At 36.4% G+C, this 24,708-nt stretch overlaps 1 protein-coding gene across 1 annotated transcript; it reads left to right on the forward strand.

Moving 5' to 3' along the window:
• The first annotated feature begins 7,054 nt into the window (after positions 1–7,054).
• Positions 7,055–24,391, forward strand: BRMS1L (breast cancer metastasis-suppressor 1-like). Its single transcript, XM_009290389.1, has 9 exons — positions 7,055–7,144; positions 10,402–10,529; positions 13,293–13,372; positions 15,376–15,472; positions 15,884–15,967; positions 18,172–18,236; positions 20,077–20,116; positions 20,972–21,098; positions 22,812–24,391. Exons 1-9 carry the CDS (start codon positions 7,056–7,058, stop codon positions 22,933–22,935), a joined length of 834 nt encoding a protein of 277 aa, XP_009288664.1. The 5' UTR covers position 7,055; the 3' UTR covers positions 22,936–24,391.
• Positions 24,392–24,708: the final 317 nt, after the last annotated feature.

Here is a 24,708-nt window from a genome sequence, read left to right on the forward strand (position 1 = left end):
GCTGTGGGTTGTGCCCCGCTGGGCTTGAGTGCGTGGCCCGCGGCGGGGGGGTGCCGCTAAGGTCTGCACTTAAAGGCTTGGCATACATACCTACATACGTGTGCATGTGTGCACACAAAATACAGGCATACATGTGTGTACACATACATACGTATGTATTTCTTCGTATGCAAAATCGTGAATTTCAATTAGATGTTTTGAGGCCTGTCTTTGAGGGGGCATTGGAAGCCCTGTCAGTACCATTGGCCTCTTTCGCAAAGCATTTCAACCTCCGCTCTCTTGAAGGTCCATTCCTTTTTCCATAGCTTCCTTCGGACTGTAGATTTTTAATGATATTAATAGGCAAAATCCAGCTTTAAAAGGATTGCTTTTTCTATGCTCAATTTCCACTGTGTTAGAAGGAGGTTATTATCTGTTCAAGCTTCCCTTGTAATTACAAGGGGTAAATTATAAAATGGTCACTTACTGGGAAATGTATTAATCATCAGATGCATACACTGCTGCTCTGGAATCACCAGGGCTCCATAAGTAAGTAAGCTCCATAAGCAGGATCTTTGTCGCTAGAAGAGCTAGCTGAAAAACGGTAGCTGTGTTCAGTGCTAGCTATGGTCCTGTGTTTCTGGCAGCTCAAGTGATTTAGAGTGGTCTGCTGGGATCCTGTCCCATGCCTGTACTAGCACATTGAGTTGTGGCATGAGCGCCAGGCTTGGCACAGTGGAAGGAGTGGGACGCCATGAACTAGACAAATTAAGCAGCTGTGAAATTATATTTTTACATATGTTGGCTTGTGATTGGTTTATCTGTGTGTGTTAAAGTCCTCAGTGTACAGTTAATTGTTCATTTGTGTTGTTAAAAGATCTGGGAGATCTTGAATGTTAAATCCTATGGCTTTCATATTCACACTGACTGATGCAGTTCAGGGAAAGCCCTGCTATGGTGGTTCCATGTGGACTCGTGGAGCTTGCCCTTGTCTGGGCTGCGCATGGGCTAGCAAGGTGCTGGAGCCCCACAGGTGTGGTACAGAGACAGCCAAGCTGACCCTGCAGAAGTAGAGTGAAGACTCTACTAGTGCTGGGAAAGTGTGGCTGCCATACTGGGAGAGAGTATAGTCACTGCCTTAGACCTTGATCTGATTTAATACTCGCTCTGCACCAGAGCTGATCCCCCATTAGAGGCCTTGGTTAATCCACAAATCCAGGTAATCTGCCCATGGTTTATACAGAGCTTCCTGTGTTTTGTTTTGTTTTTTTCCCTTTTTCCCCTTCTTCTCCCCCCTCCCCCCATGCCTTTGAGCTGGCAAGTATTGCTGTGTTTTGTGTTTTTTTCCCTTTTTCCCCTTCTTCTCCCCCCTCCCCCCATGCCTTTGAGCTGGCAAGTATTGCTGATTGAACCCCATTTTACAAGCTAGGCTGCTGGTCTGTGGCTGGCCACCTGGATCGAATTGTTGGCTGCCACTGTCCTGCCTCTCATCCTTACCCACCCTTCCTGGTACACTGTGCTTTCCTGTCCCCTTTCTTGTATTGTCTTCAGTGCTTGTTGGGCCTTTGTATGCTAAGCTGTCAGAAAGAATAACCCATTAAAAAGGTAGCTAGTGAAGATGTCTCAGTGAAGAGTCTGATATGCAAATGGGAGGCACTGGGGACTATGTAAACCAGTGGTTATATAGACTGCAGCTCAATAGCAGCAGAAGTTGTAAATTGCAATTTTGTGGGAATATGTAAATGCCTCCAACTTAAATCAGTTAACTGGACACCTACATGTTTTTGTGAATTTGTGACTAATGATTTGCATGGGTTTAGACAAGACGTCTCCTGGAGCAGGGAGTTCTTTAGTTCTGGGCTGTTGCCTCATTTAAAGGAAGATCTTGCTTCTCTTGTCTAATGCAATGCTACACAGGAGATCTCTTCAGTCAGTGAGCTGTGGACCACATCCAGGTACGGGCTTAAAAGAGTCAGCAAAATTATTATAAACATAGTGATTTTATTTGTGTGTGTAATAGAAACTGATTTGGCAAAATAAGAATAGAGAATAAGTAGTTCTGAGTAGATAGTGCTGAGGCCCCTACATCTCCAAAGTAGTTAGGGTTTATTTAAGATTATGTAGCCTGAACAGAATATGGTTGGAAGCAGCCTGAAGGACAAGTCATTGTTTGAAACCCTTGTGTTCTCCATAGATGTTGGAACACATTTGACAAGTACCTGGAACAAAGCTTTGGGTTTAACTTGATAGGAAAAGAACTCGGTTTGTGTTCACCAAAACTGCTGCAAACTGACCCAGTGCCTGATAAGTTGGACCGGTCAAGGGACTGGCTTCAAAGCTATGCTGTACTGAAACTTGAATGTGCATGCAGCTTTTATAAACAGTTGGGCTGTTGTAGGTGGAGAGTTTACTGATACAATTACAGATCTGCTACCGAGGAAGGCTGCTAAGTCTTTCCTTACCTCTGTTCTCTTAAAGTGATTCCGTTGAAAAACAAGGCCAGAAAAATGTGCTTAAACTGTCCTGGGTTGTTTTGATGAAACCTGAATTAGGCAGCATCCGTGTGTGCTGGTGGTTATGCTGGAAAAAAGGTGAACTTGAGTGAGGGTACTTGGGCAAGCAGCTAGAGGTAATCATGTTTTAAGTTGGAAAAGCGTATCTGATTATGTCCTTGTTTGCACAGCAACCTGCTCTGTTCCTTTCAGATGTGACTTATGAAAGCATGCTTCAATTCTTCTGTTATCAGAATTGTACATGGACTAAAAAGGGAATACTGAGAATACTGTATTCATAATATCCATAATATATATTAATATATATTCATATATATCCATAATATTTTGGATAAGAAATTCATAGAGACAGCTTTTCAAGAAGTTGTGATATATTAAGTTTGTTACATCTTTCAGGGGAAAAGAGAGAGTGTAAAGGAGGAATATACAGGCTTATTGGGCAGTAGGTGGGTGAGACACAGGGTTGTGAAGGACTCCTTGATGAGGTCCAGGAGCAGCACTGCAACAATAACCACTACTTAGTTAGTCCATCTTAGGCTTCCAGTTTGTATTGTAGCTAAATGCTGCCTGGGAATGCCCTTTCTTCATCTTTTATTCTAGCTAATCTGTATGTCTAAAAAAATGCCGTTTTCTGTGTGAGAAAGGGAGCTTGGTATAACAGATGTAAACTTAACTCTCTCTCTCCTCCAGTTCCCTGGCTCTGGTGAAGAGAGAATTGTCTCTGTTAGTTCCAGCTTTGAAGTTTGCTCTTTTTCAAAACTTGCCTTTGCTCCCTTTTGTAGTTGTGCTAACTGATATTTTTAAAGAAAACTTTTATGTTTACATGTCCTCAAAGACACTTTGGTTGATTTTTATTGAAGGCAACTAATTCTGTTGTCTTGCCCTTGTCTTGGTTTCTTCTGGGATTAGGTGGGAGGGAGGGGGAATTGTGTTTTAAGTGAATGTAGTCTGCAAATGTTTCTTTAAAACAATACAAGAAGCTCTCCAGATAATTTCTATTGCATTCCACAGAGAAATGCTTTTAAGGGAGCACTTAAAAAGTGATGATTACAGGAAATTACGTGCTTGTCTCAGTGTCTTGACAAATATGAAGGTACTCCATGGAAGCATATTGCTCCTACAGACATAAGATGATTAGCACCGCAAGAAATAAGTCTTAATTAAAATTAGTAATAATAAGAAAAAAAGATATTGAAGGGAAGGATTTTTTTTTGTTAAATTTGTCACTTGCTTTACTTGCATTCAGCCTTCTTTTTTTTTTTTTTTTCCCCAGTAAATGCCTGAGAATATGGAAGGTGCAGTTAGAAGAAGCATAACTTGCCCTTGAGAGCAGGCACTGTTTCTATGCCATTCCTTTTGACACTATGTATTTAGTATAGTGTTTTTTATTGACCAGGATATAGAATAGCATATTAGGGATGAAAAAAAAAAAAAGCCAAAACTTATGCTTACCATCCCAGATGAGAATTTGGCCATTTTTTAGACCACTTTATATAGGCCACAGCTTAATTAAAAAAGCTATTTTAGGTGCTGTTACATTTTAAGTACTACGGGGTTTTTTGTCTTTAAAGCAGGCTGCCCTAGTTACTGAGTTGGACTGCTTGAATATAGTAGGAAAAGAATGACTGTGATTTTGAAAGTGTTTAAAAATACCCTAAATACTTTGTGCAGTATGAAACTTTATGGGAAATCTGAAGTGTTGAGACAGGATGGGCCTATTAGCAAGTGTTTTAATACGAAATGAGGAATCTTCCGCCTCCAGTGATGTAAATTTTCAACTGGAAAGCCATGAGATTTGATCCTAAAACCTCTTACTTTTTCGTTACAGCATATTCCCCAATCTGTATGTTGTTTAAGGACATGGGGAAGAAGTTCCATAACTGGGGAATTAAAGATATTTCAGGACGCTGAAAGTCTTCATTGTTTTATGAATCTTTCTGGAGGCAGAATAAAGGTGAAACAATTGAAGAGTGACTTAGCATGTGAATTGCCATTCAGTATGAATGATAGGTAGAATGTAGACTTCTACTTCAAAGACTTTTGAGCGTATACGTAGCTGAGGGGAGATTGGAGAGAGCTATGTGTTATTTCAGTATCTACAAGAGAGTCAGCTGTGCCCTCAGATACCAACGCATTATAGTTTCCTTGCAATGCAAGTTTAAAATGTAAGATGCAGTCCCCTCTCCCTCCAGCAGTGGGTGTTGCACTGATCCTCAGCCAGGGTTACAGTTCTAATCTGTTTTCTTTGATTTGTAGTCCCTAAACATACACAAACAAGGAAATCCATGTTAATTTAAGGAAAAGCTTCTGAGTGAATTCCTTTTTAAAACATACTTAGAACCAAAAGGATAGCTGAACACATCTGAAACACGTATTTGAGTTTGAGAATAAAGTGGGAGAACTATTGGGATCCCAGTGCTTGTTCCCGTCTGGCTTCACAGGGAGGTGCCTTCAAATTTTAAAGCAGCATTATTTTTATAGCACATAAATGCTTTAGACAACTCTTTGAGTAATATGACTGCCACATCCCTTAAATCTGGCCAAGTTGAAAGTTCCCCAAACAATTTTGGCTTGAGTATTACATAGGACAGCCAAATAAAACTTTGTTCTTTAATCTGATTTTCAGCCTTATTCTGGGGTTCAGGATCTGCCTTACTTTTGAGAACAATATTTTAAAACAAAATAGTATCTCTTAACAGCCTGATACTCTCTTCCCTTACCCTCCCCAGTGTGCTAAGCATTCAATGTATTTTTTTGAAGTTCTGTCTTTAAATTTTCTTGCTTTGCTTTCAAATACTTCAGGTTATATCATGTTTTAAAACTTTGCACATGCTGTCTTTTTTGCTTGTACTAACTGTAACGTGACAAACTGCAGTAGGTCTTTGATTTGGACTTGTAGGTTCCGTTGTAACGCAGATTAATACTGCTCCACTGCCTGCTAGTTTTCATATCCAGGCAGAGAGGGCTAGTGTAGTTTTTAGTTTTAAAAGCTTGTGATGATTTCAGGAAGGAGCTATGTGCAGAAAACTTCATACATTGAGAGGTCTGAGTGGAAGACCTGAGTTAATCAGATCCTCCAAAGTAGCTGGCCCTGAAGCTACTCCTTTCACCTCATCACCTTTGCAAATTGCCATACTCTTTTGCAAAACAGTAAGGATGAAGACTTGCATGCTGCTTTCTGTAGTTGGTGTAGGAGACAGCATAAAGCAGTTAAACGTGTCTGTTGGTGTGAGTGAGGAAGAAGCAAAAGGCTCAGAGTTGTTCATGGTCTAGAAGAGCGTGTCCAGGCTCTCTCTGCTTGGTTCCAGATCCTGCTTTGCCTTTCTGTCAGGAGTTAGGATTTTTCTTGACAGAGTAACTGCTTAGATGGATATGGCCTCCTTAGGACAGCCCCTTCTCTCAAACACCTGGCCTGTTTGCACCAGTTCAGCCCCAGTTCCTGACGGCATGGCCATCCCTTCTTCTGCATGCCTTCTCCTACTGGTTGATAAATGGTCAGTTGTACCATAACTGTAGAGAGCCAATTCCTGGAGATACTGCTGCTATAAAGCAGTTTCAGGACATCTCTAACTTCTGAATATGGCTTAACAAAGCCTTTTTTTTTCTTCTGGGAAGGGTGGGAAAGAGTCAAGAATTTTGTAGCTTAGTTTTTCTGTTTTCTAGTCTAAGAAAAGGCAGCGGAGGTTACAACTAATGTTTAGTAACATCAGATGTCTCTGGCAAGTGGCAAAATTTTTGGCCGAAAAGAGGGTATTTATTATACTTTACAGTTATGTTCACTAGGTAAATTAAGAAAAAATTCAGGATTATAAATTAAAACAAAAACTGTGGAAAGAGTTTAATGTTAATTACTCTTGCTGCATAAAAGCATATAAAATCAAGTTTCTGCAAAATTCTAGACTTTGCAGGTTAAGAAGTGTTTCATTAGAAATGCAGTCATTTTAAATGGTAATTAAGATGAACTACAGATATTTCTACATTAATATTTCAGCTTCAAAGAACTCTCCCAATTGAACAGGATGAAACCTGTTTTCAGAACCAAGAGTTACTTTTTTTTTTTCATGGATATTAATAAAACAAAACTCTGAATTTTATATGACAAATGTGACATTGAACTGTGCTTGCTTTCCAGGGATTGCCTTTGCTCGCACTAACTCAGGATACACTTGAATTTTCAGTGGTGGCTAATAACTCTTCATGCTTAATGGTGCCTTTTGTCTGGTGTGATATACAATGTTTAGTTTTTCTGTTTCATGCATTCTTAGGTACACTTTGTATTATCAGTCATGAAATTTAACCTCTTGAAGTCTTACTGATATTGCTTCCTGTTTTGAGGAAGAAAAAATGCTGTTTATGGCGTTTCTTCTAGAAGTAGATCTACGTTTCTTACTTTATATGGCAAGTGATTTCTCATATTCTGCTATAAGATAATAGTAATATAATGGATAATCTATTCATGGCTAAAATTCAGGCTCACTTCAAATTCACTAGAAATAAAATATCCAGTTTATTTGGTTATACATTACATTGTTCAAAATAAATTACCTTTTTTTATTCTTAGAAATGGATGATGAGGACTGTGAAAGAAGAAGAATGGAGTGTTTAGATGAAATGTCCAATCTTGAAAAGCAATTTACAGACCTTAAAGATCAGTAAGTATTTTAATGTTTTAAGTGCCTCATTTGAGGATCCATTCCATGAGAATATTGTGTGCAGCTGGTGTTTCTTGTCTTTCATATATGTGGATGCTACTTTTGGAGAAGAATAAAGATTGGGAGTTCTGAAATTATTTACAGGCAGTTGCTCCAGAATACTTTTATGTATTTATTTATTTTCTGTTTTGCTGTAAGAATGGTTTGAAGTGTTGTTGCTGTGAAGGGCTGGTGTGGGTCTATTGCATCAAAATCCTTAGCAGAACTGAGGAATTGCGATTTTAGGGAAATTTGTGATTTTACTTATTTATTTACTCAAGATCTTTCTCATCCTTTTATATATATAGGACAGACCCAAGCACTGTCTTTGCTAACTAAGAAATAAGGTTTTTTTTTTTTTGCAGGGTATCACAGCAGTTTTTATAGTTGGTACCAATGAAAGTTTCTTGTGGTTACTGCAAACCAGATACCAATACTAAAAAAAATGAAAATACTGTTAGCTTTCTGTCTGTAGTTTGCCATAGTATCTACATCAGTAGTAAAGACCTAGTAAGTAGAAGAGGTGAAATTAATAGCCACAGTTATTCAAAAGTGCATCTCATTTATATTAGAGCCAGTCTTTTGTATATGTTTTAAGTTGGCTTTTTTTCACATGTGCCCAGACAAGCTAGATGCATCTGTTCCAATTTAAATTGGTGGTAATTTGGCAACTAACTTAATCAGGTACCTGACAAGTGAAACTTTGAGACCTTGTATGTTTGGCATATATTTTAATTGAAAATCTAGTCGGTTGTCATTACATTTGAGATGCGTGTTTATATTGTGAGATAGTTCTTTCTACTACAGAACTGAGACATACAACTTACTTTGGCTAACAGAACACTGCGAGGCCTATCTAATAGGGTCTGGGAAGAATTGCCCAACAAGCAATTTCTTGCTGCAGTGTCTAGAGAAGACTGTTTGTCCTGCTGTTCTTCTTTGGTCCGAGCATGGAGCAACCTGGGAAATGGAGCCAACTGATGAGTATTGGAGCCAGTCAGTACTGACTGGTTTGGCATTTGGAAAACTGCCAGCTTTTGAGTTCAGTCCTACTCTTCCATCTGTTGGACAGCTTGGATGACTGAAAACAGTTTGTGGAAACAAACCTTTAAGGAGTGAATGTGAAGGAGGGTGGTCTTGGAGGAAGGAAACAAGTATTTCGGGGGGTTTAGGGATTGCGAATGGAGGTAAGGCTGTGGTATATGAGGAGGAAGGCATTGTGTAGACACTGGTTAGTTGAGAGATTGGGGTGTTTGTAGGGGCTGGAAGAACTGTGATGGTGGGAATACTGGGGAATGAGCATTAGAATGATGAAAGAAGGATTATAGGGAGGAGCAGCCGTGAGTAGGGAGGTGATAAAATTGGGAAAGAAGAAGAAGGTGCATAAACTATGGGATGTTTAGTCACAACCAGTAGCAGAGATGATGAAGTGATTGCGTCTGCTTCCTCTTCCTTTTCAGGGAAATTGAATTTGGATGCTATGAGATAAGTAGGATTTACAGTGGTTGATAGCAGTTATCCATTTTAGGCAAATCACTGTTTGAAAGTACTGGTTAAACAGTTTTAGTTCATCAACTGCTGCATGGTACCAAGTGCTGGTAGCACCTACTCCAAAACTGCTTGCTCTGATGTAGCGGGAACTTGGTGCTGTGTAATCAAATGTTAGTGACCCAGCCAGTTATGTGTGCTGTGCGCCCATGCTTATGTTCTAGCTAAATAATTCTGTAGCTCTATGTTAACCATCATGTGCATAGCATGCTCATCAAGGATTGAGCCCGGCAAATTGGGTTTTGATGAGCTTCAGGCTATGTCAGTTGACTGCAGGACAGATTGCATGTATCGTACTCGAACAGTTTGCAGGTAAGAAGGAGAGGAGTGATCACTGACTATTGCTAGGTTAGGTACACATGCTTGAACTATGGAGTTGTGATCAAAGTAAAATGATGAGCAAGCTGGTGGCAGATGAACAGGAAGTATTTCTCAAGGAGGTCTTGATGTATCAGTATACATGAACTTTTTCCTGTCTAATTCATTACTTAACCTACGCACTTTAAACAAGTAAAAAAGCAGCATCCCTGTCCCAAGGACATCTGTTACATCTGTGTAAACAGATATAACAAAGATATGTTTATCTGTGTAAACAGATAACATCTGATCTGTTCTTAACACACACAACAGAGTTTGTACGTTTGCCATAATTCTACAGCTTTTGATTGTGGGGTGCGAGGTAAAAAATGAGAACAGGAAAAGCTGGTTATTTTGATGATTCTACCATTGAATGCTATATTTAAGTTATCAGTTACAAAGAGTGGAGCTTTACTGTGATTGAAATAATTGTAACTGATATTACATCAAATTCTTCAAAATGCAAGCAGATTTTTTCATTGTCTGCCAGTAAATATCAGCTTTTATAGAAGGAATGAATTTTAGGTAAAATAAAAATATTTTAAATAAGCTTCCTTTTGGCAGGGATGGAAGATGTCAGTTACAAATTATCCTCTGATATTTGTGATAGTATGCAATATGTGGATTTTCACAGGAGGTGAAATGAGGGTTGCTTCAATAAGAGCCTGCCTCTCTTTTTCCTTGGTTTACGGTAGGGTGGGAGCAGATCTGTGCACACGAAAGTGAACGGGCATTTCTATCCACAAAATGCCTTTCTTTCCCATGATGTAAGCCATATTGTTCTTCTGTATTGTAGCACCCTTTCCTGTCTTTTTCCCTGTTGATTCACCTCCTACTCCATCTTAATACTATAACAGCCGTGCGATTTTTTTTTTTCTTCTTCCTTAGAGATGGAGGTACATTTCATTGTATCTTTTTTTTTTTTTCCTTAGAGATGGAGGTACATTTCATTGTATCTTTACTTTCTACACTTCTGATTGTCTGGTCTGCTTTTCCAGAAAGGCTTAATAGACATGAGGAATATTGTTCAAAAAGCAAATATGTAGATGGAGGTACATTTCATTGTATCTTTACTTTCTACACTTCTGATTGTCTGCATGTGTTTTCCAGAAAGGCTTAATAGACATGAGGAATATTGTTCAAAAAGCAAATATGTATTGGAAAATTCAAATGGTAACAAATCTTAACTTTGCTTCAGTGGGTGTTCCATAACATTAACAAAGACATACAGAATAGTTCTTTTAAAAATATTTCTTCTAACTTGTGTTTACTTTTAAATAAAATACATATTTTTTTATTTCTATTATTTTAAGGCTTTACAAAGAAAGATTAAGCCAAGTGGATGCAAAACTACAAGAGGTCATAGCCGGAAAAGCACCTGAATATTTAGAACCATTGGCAGCTTTACAAGAAAATATGCAAATCCGAACCAAGGTGGCAGGTAGGCATGTAAAATGAGTATTGCTGTTTCAACAGTATAAACTTGCTATGCATTTTGAGGTCAATCTTTTTTCTTTAGAATTGTTAAAGGAATGTGTTTTAAAGTTAGAAATACTGTGGCATAGTTTTAAATGTAAAATATTTTTCAAGTCAAAATGAATAGGTTGCTTACCTCTTTGCACAAGTTGCCTGATAACATCACGCTAAAAATAGGGCTTTTTTATGTTTCATTTAATGGCTGTCTGTCTTTGTGTAGTAAGCACAAAATTACTGAGTTAAAAACAGTAATAATTTTTATTAGTCAGAAGATTTGGGATCAAGTCTGCACACTGGTCACTGTTGAAATGAAGAAATATGTAGGTGCTGTCTCATGAAGTGCTTACCAGATCATCTTAGATGATCATGTTTTTCCTGCTCTTCTAGTCTGTGTCTCTACTACTCCTCTGCTCCCATCTTCCTGTTCCAGCTGGAGAAGGAGGAAAACTCTTGTCCTTAGCAGCTTTTATCTAAGCTGCATTTTAATTATTAAAACTGATGTTTAGATAGGCTTTTATGCTCGTAGAAGAAGCAGGCAAGAACTTTTATCTTCTTCCGGGATACAACCATATAGTCATATGGAACGGTGGTATTATAGGAAGACAAAGTTCTGAACCTCCCTATTGTAAATTCTTTTCATGTTATAGCTCTACTCCTTTAGGATTAATTCAGCTGTCTAAGGGTTACGTAACACAGGCTGTCAGAGAGCCAAAAGGCAGACCAGTTGTGATCTCTCTAGGCAGAGAAGCTACGCCAGTGTCTTTTCTAAGAAATTCAGCGGAAGCACAGTGCAGGTACACTGGCAAATGGCAAGCCCGCTTATACTTTTCATAATACTAATGCTGCTTCAGTGCTACTCAGTATGTCTTCATTGGTACTTTTGACTTCAGGCTACGAAAAGAATTTGAAATCCTTTGGTCTCTTGCATTTCTCTCTCTCCTGGTCTTCTCCATAACACGTTTCCTCAGCTGGTGACCCAGAATTTCTGAGTTTTAAGATCTTAACCCAGATTTACTTGACTAGTCCTAAGTAGCCCACTTGGGCTTCGCAGAAGGTTCACAGGTGAACTTGCAGAAGGTTTGATATAAAAGCAACCTTAATCCAGGCTTTTGATTTTCAGTTTAAATATGGCTGGCTGTCAGTGCGTTCATGTAGGTGGGTATGGATAGGCAGAGTCTTACAGATTCTCCTGATTTGTCTTCAGCAGCACTGAAGCTCTATGTTCCAATGTAAAAACAGCCCAGGGTAAAAACTACAAAGATTCCTTGAAGCTGAGACTAGAAATCAGGATTGTTTTTTTTTTTTTTTTCCCTTTTGTCCTCAACTGAATGAGATTGATAAAAGTATTCCAGAGAAAGCAAGAAACTGCAGAACAGGCTTATTTGCTCTTACTGTTTGAGAGCCTTGACAGAAGTAGGTAGTAGCAGGACTTGAGCTTCAGCAAGTAACCCCTAAGGACCTACTTCTATCTGAGAGAGGGGAGGAAGGGTTGGGGGGAAAAAAAAGCTAAACTATGTTTAGCTAAACTATGGATATAATTGCATCTGTGGTAGAAAAGAAACTTGTGTTCCTCTGCACTCTAAGGCACTGAGCACTATTCACACAAAATGTGGATCTTGACTATTTCAGCAAGTCACGAATACAACTGTTTCTTCTAGAAGTATTCATACCTGTACTGCTTGATTTCAGGCAAATAAGCAGTGATTATAAATTGGTAGACCTAGATATGCCAGTCAGCCATAAATATTAAAAAAAAAAAAAAAAAAAAGCCAGCATAACATACTGATGTAAGAAAAAAACATTTTGAATTCTAGATCAAAAGTGACTTCACAGTGGAAAGATGATTGACATAATACTTTGTGGTTTGTTTTTCAGAGGAATTGCTGGTAACAGTATTGTTCCTCTTGTACTGCATTAATTTATAGTCAACTGAATTCTAAGGGAAGTTGTTTTGGGGAGTTCTTCAGTTGCTAGACAGCACCAGCATGTGTGCAAACTTAAGTCCTCAAGATGGTAATCTGGAACAATTTAAGTATTTTGTGTTGAATGCATTGAATATATTAAATCAAGGTCTATCTATACTTGCAAGATATTACATTTCAGATACCTTTCAGATTTTTTCAGCTGTTTAGTAGACATTTTCAGAAATGTATAAGAAATGCTCCTAATACTCAGAAGCAGTATCCTTTGTATCGCAAGGTGGCTATTTCTAAGAATGGAACAGAGTCTTGTTAATTGATGTGATTTATTAAGGTCATGCATTATAAAGTAAGCCTGATTCCAAATATTAATTTGTAAAAGTTTGTTCTTTCATTCAGTTTTCTAGCTATTTAAAAACCCCAAAACATTATTTAAAACTCTAATTAGAAAATAGAAGAGGACATTTAGTACTTCATGGATTTGAAAACTGAGGATATCCAGGTTAATTTGATCAGAAATATGAAACAGACCTATTTTGTAAAGTCAGCGTGACCACTGGTGTAATTTGTTGACTGATAGGGGAAAAAGTTAAAATAGCATTTATTTTTCCTCAGATCTTCAGAATTAAGGGATTACTTGTTCTTATTTTTACTCTGTAAAGCAGCCAGCCACTGTAAATGCCTAATATAATACAGCTATATTTTCCACTATGTACATGTTTTGGGACTTGCAGGCAGTCTTAAAAGAGAATTCTGAAATCAGATATTAGCTAAAGAAAGTAATATTGCTGTAATTTGTCTGATTACAGGTATCTATAGAGAGCTTTGTCTGGAATCTGTGAAGAACAAGTATGAATGTGAAATTCAAGCCTCTCGACAGCACTGTGAGGTTGTGCCAGCTATTTTACATTGATAGATAATCTCATCTAACTTTACTGTGTGTCATGCTTTCCAAGTTCAGTGCATGTTTTTATTGCTGTTGTTCGCTATTTGAATGCAATTGCCTTGTGATATTTAAGCCCACATAAGAAGTTATTCAAAGCATATAAAAATTAGCTTTATATTAGTTTGGCTTTGCATATAAGTATAGCTAAGTTTTCTTATTTTTCATTAACAGGTTCTTATTAATAGATTCCCACATGTTTTTTTTTACCTTTGTTATAAAAAGATTACCAAGAACAGTAACTAAAATATCTGACATAATTTTAGCAAAAAGCACCTTATATTTTAATAACAACAACAATAATAATAATAATGATGATGTCTTTTTAAGATGCCTTGGACAGCTAGTGATAGAATTGTCACTTCAAAAGCAGTTACAGGAAAAATATATTTCTCTCCTTGGATATAAACATTCCTGTTTAAGCATCTAAATACTGGATACCATAGTACAAATACTCAAGTAGATGTATGTCCAATGCTGTAACATAGCTGCTTAGATCCTGAGGTTTGCACCATAGTACTCCTCAGCCCCCTGTTACAGTTACTTAAAGGTGTTTTCTTCTGAGCAGTTCACCATATTCCTGAAGTCCGTGGCTCCTACTATACCAATAAAGCAAGAATGTGCATGCGTACTTTTAAAAAAGATTTCAATTTTCTGATGCCTTGGGAAAGAACAAGGTATAATGAAGGACTGCTCCTTACTGACTGTATGCAGTTGAGGTGCAGACATCTGCTGACTTGGCTCTAGGGACTGCAGCTTCTGGCAGAGGCATGGTAGCAAATAGCTAGACGCAGTGACTTGTGCTGCTTAAGCTGTTTTTACAGTAAGTCCAAGCCCTCTTTTTTCCAGAGTTGTTAAAGTTATGTTGCTCAGTGAAAATGAACTTTAAAATGTAACAATCAGCTGTATTTCCTACTTGTGTTTTAGGAAATGTGCAAGCTTATGAAAGAACAGTAAATTTATTTCCTTGAGGCTTGGAACTCAGCTTAATTCCAAGTTACTGGTTTAGAGAGTTTAGTGTTTTTCAATGCTGCCTTTAAAAGGGTAACTGATCTACATAGATACTGTGTAATTTTGGTGTCAGTCCTATGTGGTATACTATAATTGAGACCAGTTTACTACAAAGTTGATTTTCTCATTCTGAAACACTTAGGGATGGAAGAGAGCATAGACTGCACAAAACGCTGTAGAAAGTTCACATCGGAGTGTGGTTTTGTTTGTCTTTGTATATAAAAAGTGCTGATACACCTAACATTGAAGGCATTATGTTAATCTAAATTGCCTTTTAAAAGGATGAACTAGCTAACTTTTCTAAAGCAGTGCTTTAAAAGTGTTTCTGACAGCTTTAAGGTAGACAATTTTGCTTTCACAACTATCTAGATTATTTTATGTGCTCCATAAATTCTTCTGTGGGAAGGTATTTTTCAGATCTATGAAAACAGATAATTATAAATACTGTGGTAATAAATGATAATTCTCTATAAATGACTGCAGGTTTATTAATATTGGAGGCAGCTTAATAAAAAGCTTTCCATGAAAACATTAGCTTTTCTGATTTGTAATGAAAGATGGCATAGAGGTCACTACTTTACAGTTAGTCATTGTGAATAAATCTGTGCTGTCCAAAAGGAAAATACTGTATTTGTGTCAAAATACAAACAGTCATTCTGGAGATCTAGCTGGATGCTTTTATATACCTAGTTATTCTTGGTACTGACATTTGATAGCTATAGTTACTCTTATGCCAAGTGAGCGTGCTGTCTTTAAGGAGCTAGGATCTCATGCTAAGAACGTGGATAGAGGGAAATGTCATATGCTTTATGGCTTCTGAAAAATTTTCACCTAAAGCTACTCTTACCTTTCTTTTGCTGAGGCTTTAAATTGTTGTCATATATATTTAGATGATAGAACTTAGTCATGTAAAAATGTGTAATTTCTTGCTTTTTTAGAGTGAAAAGCTTCTGTTGTATGATACTGTACAAAGTGAACTAGAAGAGAAGATTAGAAGACTTGAAGAAGACAGGCATAGCATTGACATTACCTCAGGTGGATGCAAATTCAAAGTTGTTGGGGGTTTTTTATTGCTTGTTTCTTTGGTGTTGCTTTTTTGTTTTTTTTTTAATCTTCTGGTAGCTGCTGATTGGTTGACTGTACACATAGTATGTCTGGTGAGTTTCAGGTTATCCAGTAGAATGCTATTCAGCTGTAGACTTTGGGTGGAGGGCTTGAATTTAAGCTTAAAACAAACTTTAGTCTAGTAATTGTCAGCATCCCTTGTGTGCTTTGAGAGTATTTCTCTATGACTACATAATCATGTAACACCTTCATTCTCTTCAGAAACAGCATCTCACCAGAAAATGTGTTATTTTTCATTTTTGGTCAATGTTTTCTGCTGTAAAAAGAGCTAAACATGTAAATGTTTCTGATTCATAGCATGTTCTTCTTATGTCTTTTCAGAATTATGGAATGATGAGCTACAGTCCAGGAAGAAAAGGAAGGATCCATTTAGTCCAGATAAGAAGAAACCTGTTGTTGTATCAGATATCCTTTTACTGAAATGATTGTTTTTTCTAGTAGTGTTTACTGTTTTATAGCTAGTCTTATTACATATGTCATTAATAACAAGTTGAAGTGATAATGCATTCTCAAAATTGATTTTTGCATGGCAGATGTTATTCTAATTCAGATTAGAGAAACCATGTTGACACATCCCATTATGAAAATTGAAATTAAGATTCTCTTATCTAACTACTAGTTTCATATAGAGAATATTTCTAAAAGTTGATTTTTCTAACTCTTCAAAAAATAGAGGTACAAGGCAAAACCAGAAAAAAGTTAGGCATTATGTTTGCAAAATATAACTTGACTTGTGTAACTTCTGCTGTATAGCTTTGCTTCTCATGCTGGGACATCTTTACCTCAGTTTATTACTTCTTAACAATTCCATAGACTTCAGAAACCCTCTTTGATTAGAAGTTTAAAATTCCAAGAGTTGAGACGGTTGCCGGGGGGTGTTTGTGGGTTTGGGGTTCCTGTAGAGTGAGTACAGTATTTAAGAATTTTGCATTGATGACTTCTTCATAGCTGTTGACAAGCATGCAGTGCAGCTGAGACTTTTTAAGGTATAACACGTAAGAGACAGTATCATCTTTCTCCAGAGAAAGGAGGAGATGCCTTTGCAAACTGAGTGTTCTCTGTACTCTCTACGCCCAGCCTAAGATTTTTATAGGATAGAGATGTGATGGCTTAGAAGTTGCCAGAATCATGGAGACTAGCTAAAAGAGTCACAACTTCTAAGTATTGACATTATATGGTATAAGTATAAAAAATTTTTGTTGCAAAGGTGCTGCAAAAAATCCTGCTACTTTCACAAGGTTTTGTAACATTAGGAGAAGGTGGGAAGGAGGAAGTTTCTGAAAAAACTGTCATCATTGGGACACCCTCCTTCAGGATGGTTGATTTACTGGAACACATCCCAAATGGATGATTTGTCCTAATAGCGACTGTTCTTCCATTAGGATGTGTCATAAATTCAATTTAGTAGAGATGGTTTTTAACTAGTGCTTAAAAGCCAAGTGGTATTAATCAATGCAGGTACAAGTAGCTTCATTAGTTTCTTAATTCCTTTTAGCAATTTCAGTGCCAGGTTGTGTGAAAGTGTATTTTCTTTAGCTCTCAGTCATCCTTGTCTTCAGGATGTCCATATAAATAGCATCAGATGCTGTGAATTATGAGCTACCTTGCCATTTTAGAATGCATTCCAAACAGAAAATACTAACATAGTATTAGGTCTAAAACCCCAGCAATTTCAGGCAATTCATAAGGCTGAAAATCCTTTCAGTTGTGAAGTAAACTAATCTGCTTTTTGCTTATGATTTTAAAATAGTTGTGAACTTGTCAGTTTGTACAGATCTATGTAAAGCAAATACCTAGAAATTTTACATGGCTTTTGATTTGTAGTATCTTTGCTATTCAGAGAAAAACAAATTTGAAAATGGCTACAGATTCTTAAAATTTCAAATGGAATGTAAGTTAAAGCTCTCGTATCCCATTTTAGGAGATTTAGTTTTTGAACATTCATAGCACCTTTTGCTAAACTTGTTTTTCAGACATGAAATGAGGAGAAACAAAGTAAAAACTGAAGACTGTTGTAATGGAATAGCTGTGCTATATGGATTTTTGTTTTGAAGTTCACGTATTGTTCTAATACACAATTTTTACTTTACAGTTGATAGTTCAAGGAAGGGGCTTTGCCTTTCTACTTCCTGTTTTTTGGTTATTTGATATTCAGAGATGTGGTGCTGTCTACACTTTTCTCTCAAAGAAATATGATGCAGAATAGTGTAAAAATAATGATTTTATTAAAGCTGATACTAGTGTAGATGCTGATTTGCAGTGGTATATTGAAATTGCAGTGAATTTTAATTGTAATTTGTAGCATTGCAAGTAGAATATTTTTTGGAACTGTTAGGGATGGAATGGTTGTATCACAATTGTTTATCTTATCCTCATGTTGAACTCCAGTAGTCTGAATATCTACATACTATTACTTGCCTCTTAATAATTTTTAAAGTGTACTTCTAGGTTGCATAATTCAAAGATGCATTTATTTTTGCTGAGCTTTCACTTTACGTAGGTATTCTTTGTGTGAAAGACTGGCAGAACAGAGCTATTAATATCTTTCTACAAACATTAGAGTATTTTTATTATTGCTGTTTAAAAAGAGTTTTCCCTAACTTTTCCACGCCCCTATATAGTTTATATGTTACAAGACCTTGATATACTTGAAGACTGGACAACAATAAGGAAGGTAAGATGAAAGGATGAATGGCAGTGGCTGTGGGTTTTGTGTGGGTTCTTGTCTAGTCCTTTTGGCTCTTAAAAATACGTAAATGTGTTTCTTACATTATCAAAATTCTAAATAGATTTTTATTTCTTCAGTAGTCAGCTAATCATTCCAGTTCAAGCTATGTTATTGCTACTCTTTCTGATTCTACCCAAATCATACAGAGGAATCCAATAAAGTGGTGGAAGAGGTTATCTCTAAAATGGGTAGTCCATAATTTTCCATGATAAAGTGAGCCTAAAGCCTGTGTCAGGAGGATCTGCTTTCTCATAGTGTAGCATAATTGGGTAGAAACAATGATAGGATAGTTTGATAGGATTTTGTTTTAAATTAAATTTTTTTAATATATCATATGGCATGTTTTCACATAGTAAATATTTTATGAAGATTTCTGTGCTTTGACCTCTTCTTATGCCTTTTTTTTTTTTTTTTGTAAAGTGAAATGCTGTGTTTTTCCAGATTATAAGAGAATCAGGGTTTACAGGAAGAGAAATTTGTTTGACCAATTGAAGTATTTGAAAAAATAAATCGAGCTTTTAAGTGCAGAGTGCCTTTTTCAGGTCTTTGTCATATCGTTAAAGTAACTTGCTGTAATGAAACACTATCCTTGCCTTGCACCTGCAGTCAGAAAATTTCCCCTAGTACCCCAGTGCTTGCCAGCTTATGGAATAGCAAACTACTTATGTGAATTAAAAAACTTGGTGGGAAATGGCTTTGAGTCAGTTTCCATCCTGCTTTATAATTGTACATATTTCCTAAACAAGAAGTAAAATGTGATGCCTATGTGAAAACTTTTCTGACTTTTCTCTTCCTGTCGCATTGGAGAACAGACACAAAATAGCTTTCCCTCAGTTTCTTTCCTGTAGTGTAACATGCTTTTAAACAACAGCAACAAACCCAGAATCTACTGGGGATTTTGCCTTTTCTGGAAATAATTTAAAAAAACAAAAAGCAAACAACCAACCCCAAAAACTCTTAGAAGTTTTTTTTTAAACCTACTTTAATACTACATGTGATCTAGAGTTTGCATGAGAGAAAATTTGTGAGCTTATGAGTATAACGTATAAATCAAACGAGTAGGTTGTTCAGGCTTTGAGTAGTTTCCATCCTGCTTTATAATTGTACATATTTCCTAAACAAGAAGTAAAATGTGATGCCTATGTGAAAACTTTTCTGACTTTTCTCTTCCTGTCGCATTGGAGAACAGACACAAAATAGCTTTCCCTCAGTTTCTTTCCTGTAGTGTAACATGCTTTTAAACAACAGCAACAAACCCAGAATCTACTGGGGATTTTGCCTTTTCTGGAAATAATTTAAAAAAACAAAAAGCAAACAACCAACCCCAAAAACTCTTAGAAGTTTTTTTTTAAACCTACTTTAATACTACATGTGATCTAGAGTTTGCATGAGAGAAAATTTGTGAGCTTATGAGTATAACGTATAAATCAAACGAGTAGGTTGTTCATATAGCATTTTGTTTTTCTGAATGAGTTAATGTCACTTTGTATTTTCTTGACAGAATTACGTAACAGCAATTTTGAGGGTTTAATTTAGAAAACCTCCCGAGTCATTTGAAATTAAAACTTACTAAAGAAGGTGATTTTTTTTCACCCTCAAAATGCTGTTTTGTTTAGTTACCAAGTCACCATTGAACACACTTTTATTTTAGATTTGTTCTGATTGTGGTTTTTGCATGTAAGAGCAAGTATCCTGAGCTACACTGCACGTAACTTCACAATTAAAGCTGGCAGTTAAGAAAAAAAGACTGCTTGCTTACTAACTTAATTTTCTTTTGTGTTTCAAGGCAATGGCTACACTGGGGCCACACAGAGTAAAGCCAGAACGTAAGTAAACATTCACAAGACAGAACTTGCTGTGTGCAGTGATGCAAACTGCATCTAGGCAGATCATATTTATTTTAGCCCTGGTATAGTGATGGAGGATGGGGTGAGGTAGCTGGAAGATGTGGCTTTTGTCTTTCCCCTCCTTCAGGTGCTGACACTTGTAGCTCAGTTGCTGATGATTGTGTTGACACCTGAATTCTAGAAAATTATCAACAAAAATTTAGACTTCTAAAAGTGGGTTACACCAATTAATATTAGCAAGCTATGCCAGTGTTTACACAAGATGAGGCAGGAAAGTGAGAGCATCTGGACCTTAGGGGTGCATTCTAAAGGATGCTCACATTCACTGCAAGCTACAACCCTGAAAACGTAGAGCTATGGGAAAGGAGTGGTAACTGATATTTGGCACTGAGGTAAGAAGCACATTAATGCTAGGTAAAATCAAATACTTGGAGGTGGTGAGTAAGGAGGAAAAGGGAGAGGTGGCAAGCAGGTGGTATATTTCTTTAGCGATGTATTACTACTTGCATGTTGTGGTAATGTGCTGATGAAGATGTTTCAGGTTCTGCCATTTGAAGTCTTCTCTATTTGTGAAAATTCATATCACAGATATGAAGGTTGTGAGGAAGATAGCTTCTATCTGAAAATGGAAATAAAACTTTTAGTTTATCTGACTGGAAATAAAAAGGTATCTTGCTTCCAATTTTCTTGCATTCTTGCAATTATTACAAGAGAGGCTACTTTTGATAATGGAAAAAATGTGTATTCTATGTAAATAACTTGATGAAAGTGTATTTAAACATCTAACTGACTTTTGCCTAGTCAATATTAAATGGCTTTTGTTGATCATTTTAGCACCTGTCAAATTAGAAAAGCACCTACATAGTGCTAGATCTGAAGAAGGAAGACTCTATTATGATGGAGAGTGGTATGGACGTGGACAGACGATATGCATTGATAAGAAAGATGAATGTCCTACAAGGTAAAGATTACTCGATTTATGCAGCTCTGTACATTCATGTTAAGCAATAGATAGGATGATGACATTGAAGAATAAGGCTCCTTTAGAAATACTGCCACCTCAGTAACATTTATTAGTTCACCTTCACCTTGGAAGGCAGGCATTATCAAAGAAGGTTGAGCGCTGGACTTCTGAGAGAGGCTAGTAAAGGTTGGACTTCACTGAAGGTAATGAGATGTTTGTCAAGTTAGGATCTCACTAACAGTTTAAGCTCTTACTAGTTTCTGAATAGCCTTTGAGTAAGGTTTTTTTTAGTATCTTGGGATTTTGTTGCCTTGAGAATTTGATCTGTTGGCCCACCCAAAAATACTTAATTATGGAAAAACACTTTATACCATTAAAGATAAGCTTTGTTTTCAGTTGAGTAATGCTCTGAAAGAAAAGAGTTGGAACTTTTTTAACGGTATTTCCTTCTCTTAACAAAGGTTCTACCTCGGAATGGTCTAAATATTATAGTGCTAATTTGGTTGAATGTTTAAGATATCTAAATGTATTTTCTCTGTATGGATAATATTTGTAAATTCTAAAAAATGGGTATATTTAAAACTATTTAAAATTAAGTTTATATCTTACTTTTTACTGATTGGGGCAAATAAATCTAAGCGCAGTGTTGATTAAATATGCACAGCTACCCAGGAAAATTAACTTCATATAGCAGTAGTTTACTGTAAAACTGGCTGTTTCTTTTCTTTCCTGTGTGTGGTGAAGGGGAACAGATTTTGGTGATTTTGGTGTTTGTTCAGGGCTGAAACAGGAAGGTATTTTAGGAAAATATATATTCTTTCTGAAATTAAAAAAATTCTGAATTAGTTTAGCAGAACATAGCAGTTATACTGGGCCAAAAAAAGATCTTTGTATCCAGTGTCTGACAAAAGCCAAAAGCTGATGCTTAACAGGGCAAGCATACAGTGGAACTTTCCCAGCCTTTCAAGATTTCAGCAAATTTTAAGGCTGAAGAGTTTCCTGAAGGGAATTTTGTCACACTCAGTATGTGATAGATCTTTCTTCCATTAACTGTTTTAGTCTCTGGTTTTGAGCCTTTTTTGTCATCAATTCTACTTGAAAAATTTTGTTTTTTCCTAGGAGGCATGGGGAGGGGGTTGTGTTCACTATTTGTGTTAAGGTTTACCACAAGGAGCATAAAAGCAGGATTCATGTAAGAACGATACAGTAAATCAGGCTTTGACTTTATTTCTTATGGTCTTGGTATAATGACTAACAATTGAATACATTTACTGCTTTAAATCTTGGGCTTCAATCTGTTTAGCTTTTTTCCAAATACTTTGTATTCAAAGTAATTTCTGGGTATGTTTTCCAGCAGACCTGTTTTTTACCATGGGTAGTCTATTGTGTTTTCTGTGGGTGACTACTGTTCTTTTAAACAATTAAAATATTTGTACATGTTGAGGGGTTTCTCATAGGAGAAGAAAATAGATAGATGGCTGAAAAATAAACTACCTTCACTAAAGACACATGCAGTTACCAAAGAATTCTGTTAAAACTGTCCTTACAACGGAGCCAGTATCTTTTGAGCCTAGCATTTACAACTAATGCATATTTTCATTTACTGTACGGAAATACAGCTGCAGTTTTGAGGATATTTATTAGCTTTATAAGGTTTCTAAGTTCTTCTTGTTTTTCTTCCCTTGACCCTTCTTCCCTCATTTTGTGTAGTGCCATAATTACAACAATTAACCATGATGAAGTTTGGTTTAAAAGACCGGATGGAAGCAAGTCCAAGCTGTATATTTCTCAGCTACAGAAAGGAAAATATTCAATAAAGCATAAAAACAACTGACCGTTGCTAACCAGATATGAAACAAGTGGTATTGCCATGCTTGATGTGCCATGGGGTGAAAGTTGTATTTAATAGTGTTTTGTATTCCTTATTTATTTACAGCAGTATCTGATGTTGATGTGTATTTGTAGTGCTGTATGTAAACTTCATATGGATGGCCTTCAGAAACCTGAGGATGTTAAATCATGTTGACAGACATTTTACCTCTAAATTGGGTCCAGTGCCTAAGATATGAAGTATGCTCTTCAAGTATAATGGCTCAGAACTTCTCATATTTGTAAAATGAAAAAAAAGAAAAGAAAAAAAAAATTTTTTTCCATTGGTGACCAGTTGGTGTGATAAAAATGATAACCATAATTACCAGCAATTCACTTCGTTTTCAGTGAACATGTCATGCTTCTCTTGTGGATGTACATTTAGCCTGTTCAACTGTTGCTTTTGAATAGATTGTAACATGCATAAGCATTCTTTTTATCCAAAGTGGACCGATTTATTAAAATTATTGCCCTCGACAGCTCTGCTAGTACTGACTGTGTTACACTTTGTAAGGTTTACTATATTGCTTGTAATGAGACAAAGCCAGTATTTTGAGCTACGTTTTTTGAGGAGCACTTTTCCAGTTTAGGACCCCATTCTATAGTAAACAAATTGGTGATTTTTTTTTCTTCTTCCCCAGATTGTCAGCAAAATTTATGCATAAAGTAGACAGTGTTGCTCCAACCTGTGTTATATGTAGCCCACAAAGAATGACTGCAGGGATGGTTATGTAAATACTGTTGCATGCTCTGCTTGTTTGGTCCACAGTTGTATGAAATACTATGAATCTTTTTTTTCAAAAGGAAAGTATTTCCCCAGAAATCATATATCTGGGAAAATCTACACAGACTTTTTCACCAAACGCTATTTTCCAAATTTCTGTACCCTACTTCATCTTATTGTACACCAGAATTGTTTCATGCAGCTTAGAAAGCTGAATTTCTCTTAAATCTTACTGTTTAAGCCACGGAGAAAAGTCCTAAATCCTTGATGTTACCGTGATGTGCTTGGAGCATCTGGAATGATAGGTGGGATTGCTGAAGAATTATTAATGCGTTGGTTATGTGCACTTTAATCTCCACTTATGATGATTCTTTTTGGAGAAAGAAAGCATCCATTTGCTTTAAATGATCACAGCAAATAAGTATTTTTATTGTAACATATAAATGTTTTATTCCTATATTAATTGTCTCTTCTAGTGCAGGGTGGTAACTACTTTCCAAATGCCAAATCAGTTTCTGCTGAGTGATGCTTTTCTACACTTGTACGACATTATTAATCAAATGTACATAAAGTATCAATTGACATGTTGGCTTTTAACAATATGAACTGTATGTATACAGTTGTTTGATAAACTTTTTGTAATAAAATATTCGTATTTTTTAACTTAGTCTATAAATAAATGATCTGTGGTAGTGGACATCTTTTATGTTGTTTTGCTCTTTGGTTTTCTAGTCTTACTGGAATTGCTGATATACCAAATGCTAAAGGGAAATCTATTTAAGTTTTCAGAAGGCCTAAATATTTTTAAAGACCTTTGACTTGCACTTTTTTTCTTTTGAATTTTGAGAGTTTGTATGTACAGATTTTGTTCGGTTTTTACATTTTTTTTCTTTAATATTTTATGGAAGCACTATTCTGTGCTGTTTATAAATCAAATGTAAGCACTGCTAAGAACCTTAGCTATTGACATGCTTGAAATCATTTGTATTTAGGGCATGCTGGGCATCCTAAACT

Source organism: Aptenodytes forsteri, unplaced genomic scaffold (genome assembly GCF_000699145.1).
Source record: "Aptenodytes forsteri isolate BGI_AS27 unplaced genomic scaffold, ASM69914v1 Scaffold108, whole genome shotgun sequence".
NCBI lineage: Eukaryota > Metazoa > Chordata > Aves > Sphenisciformes > Spheniscidae > Aptenodytes > Aptenodytes forsteri.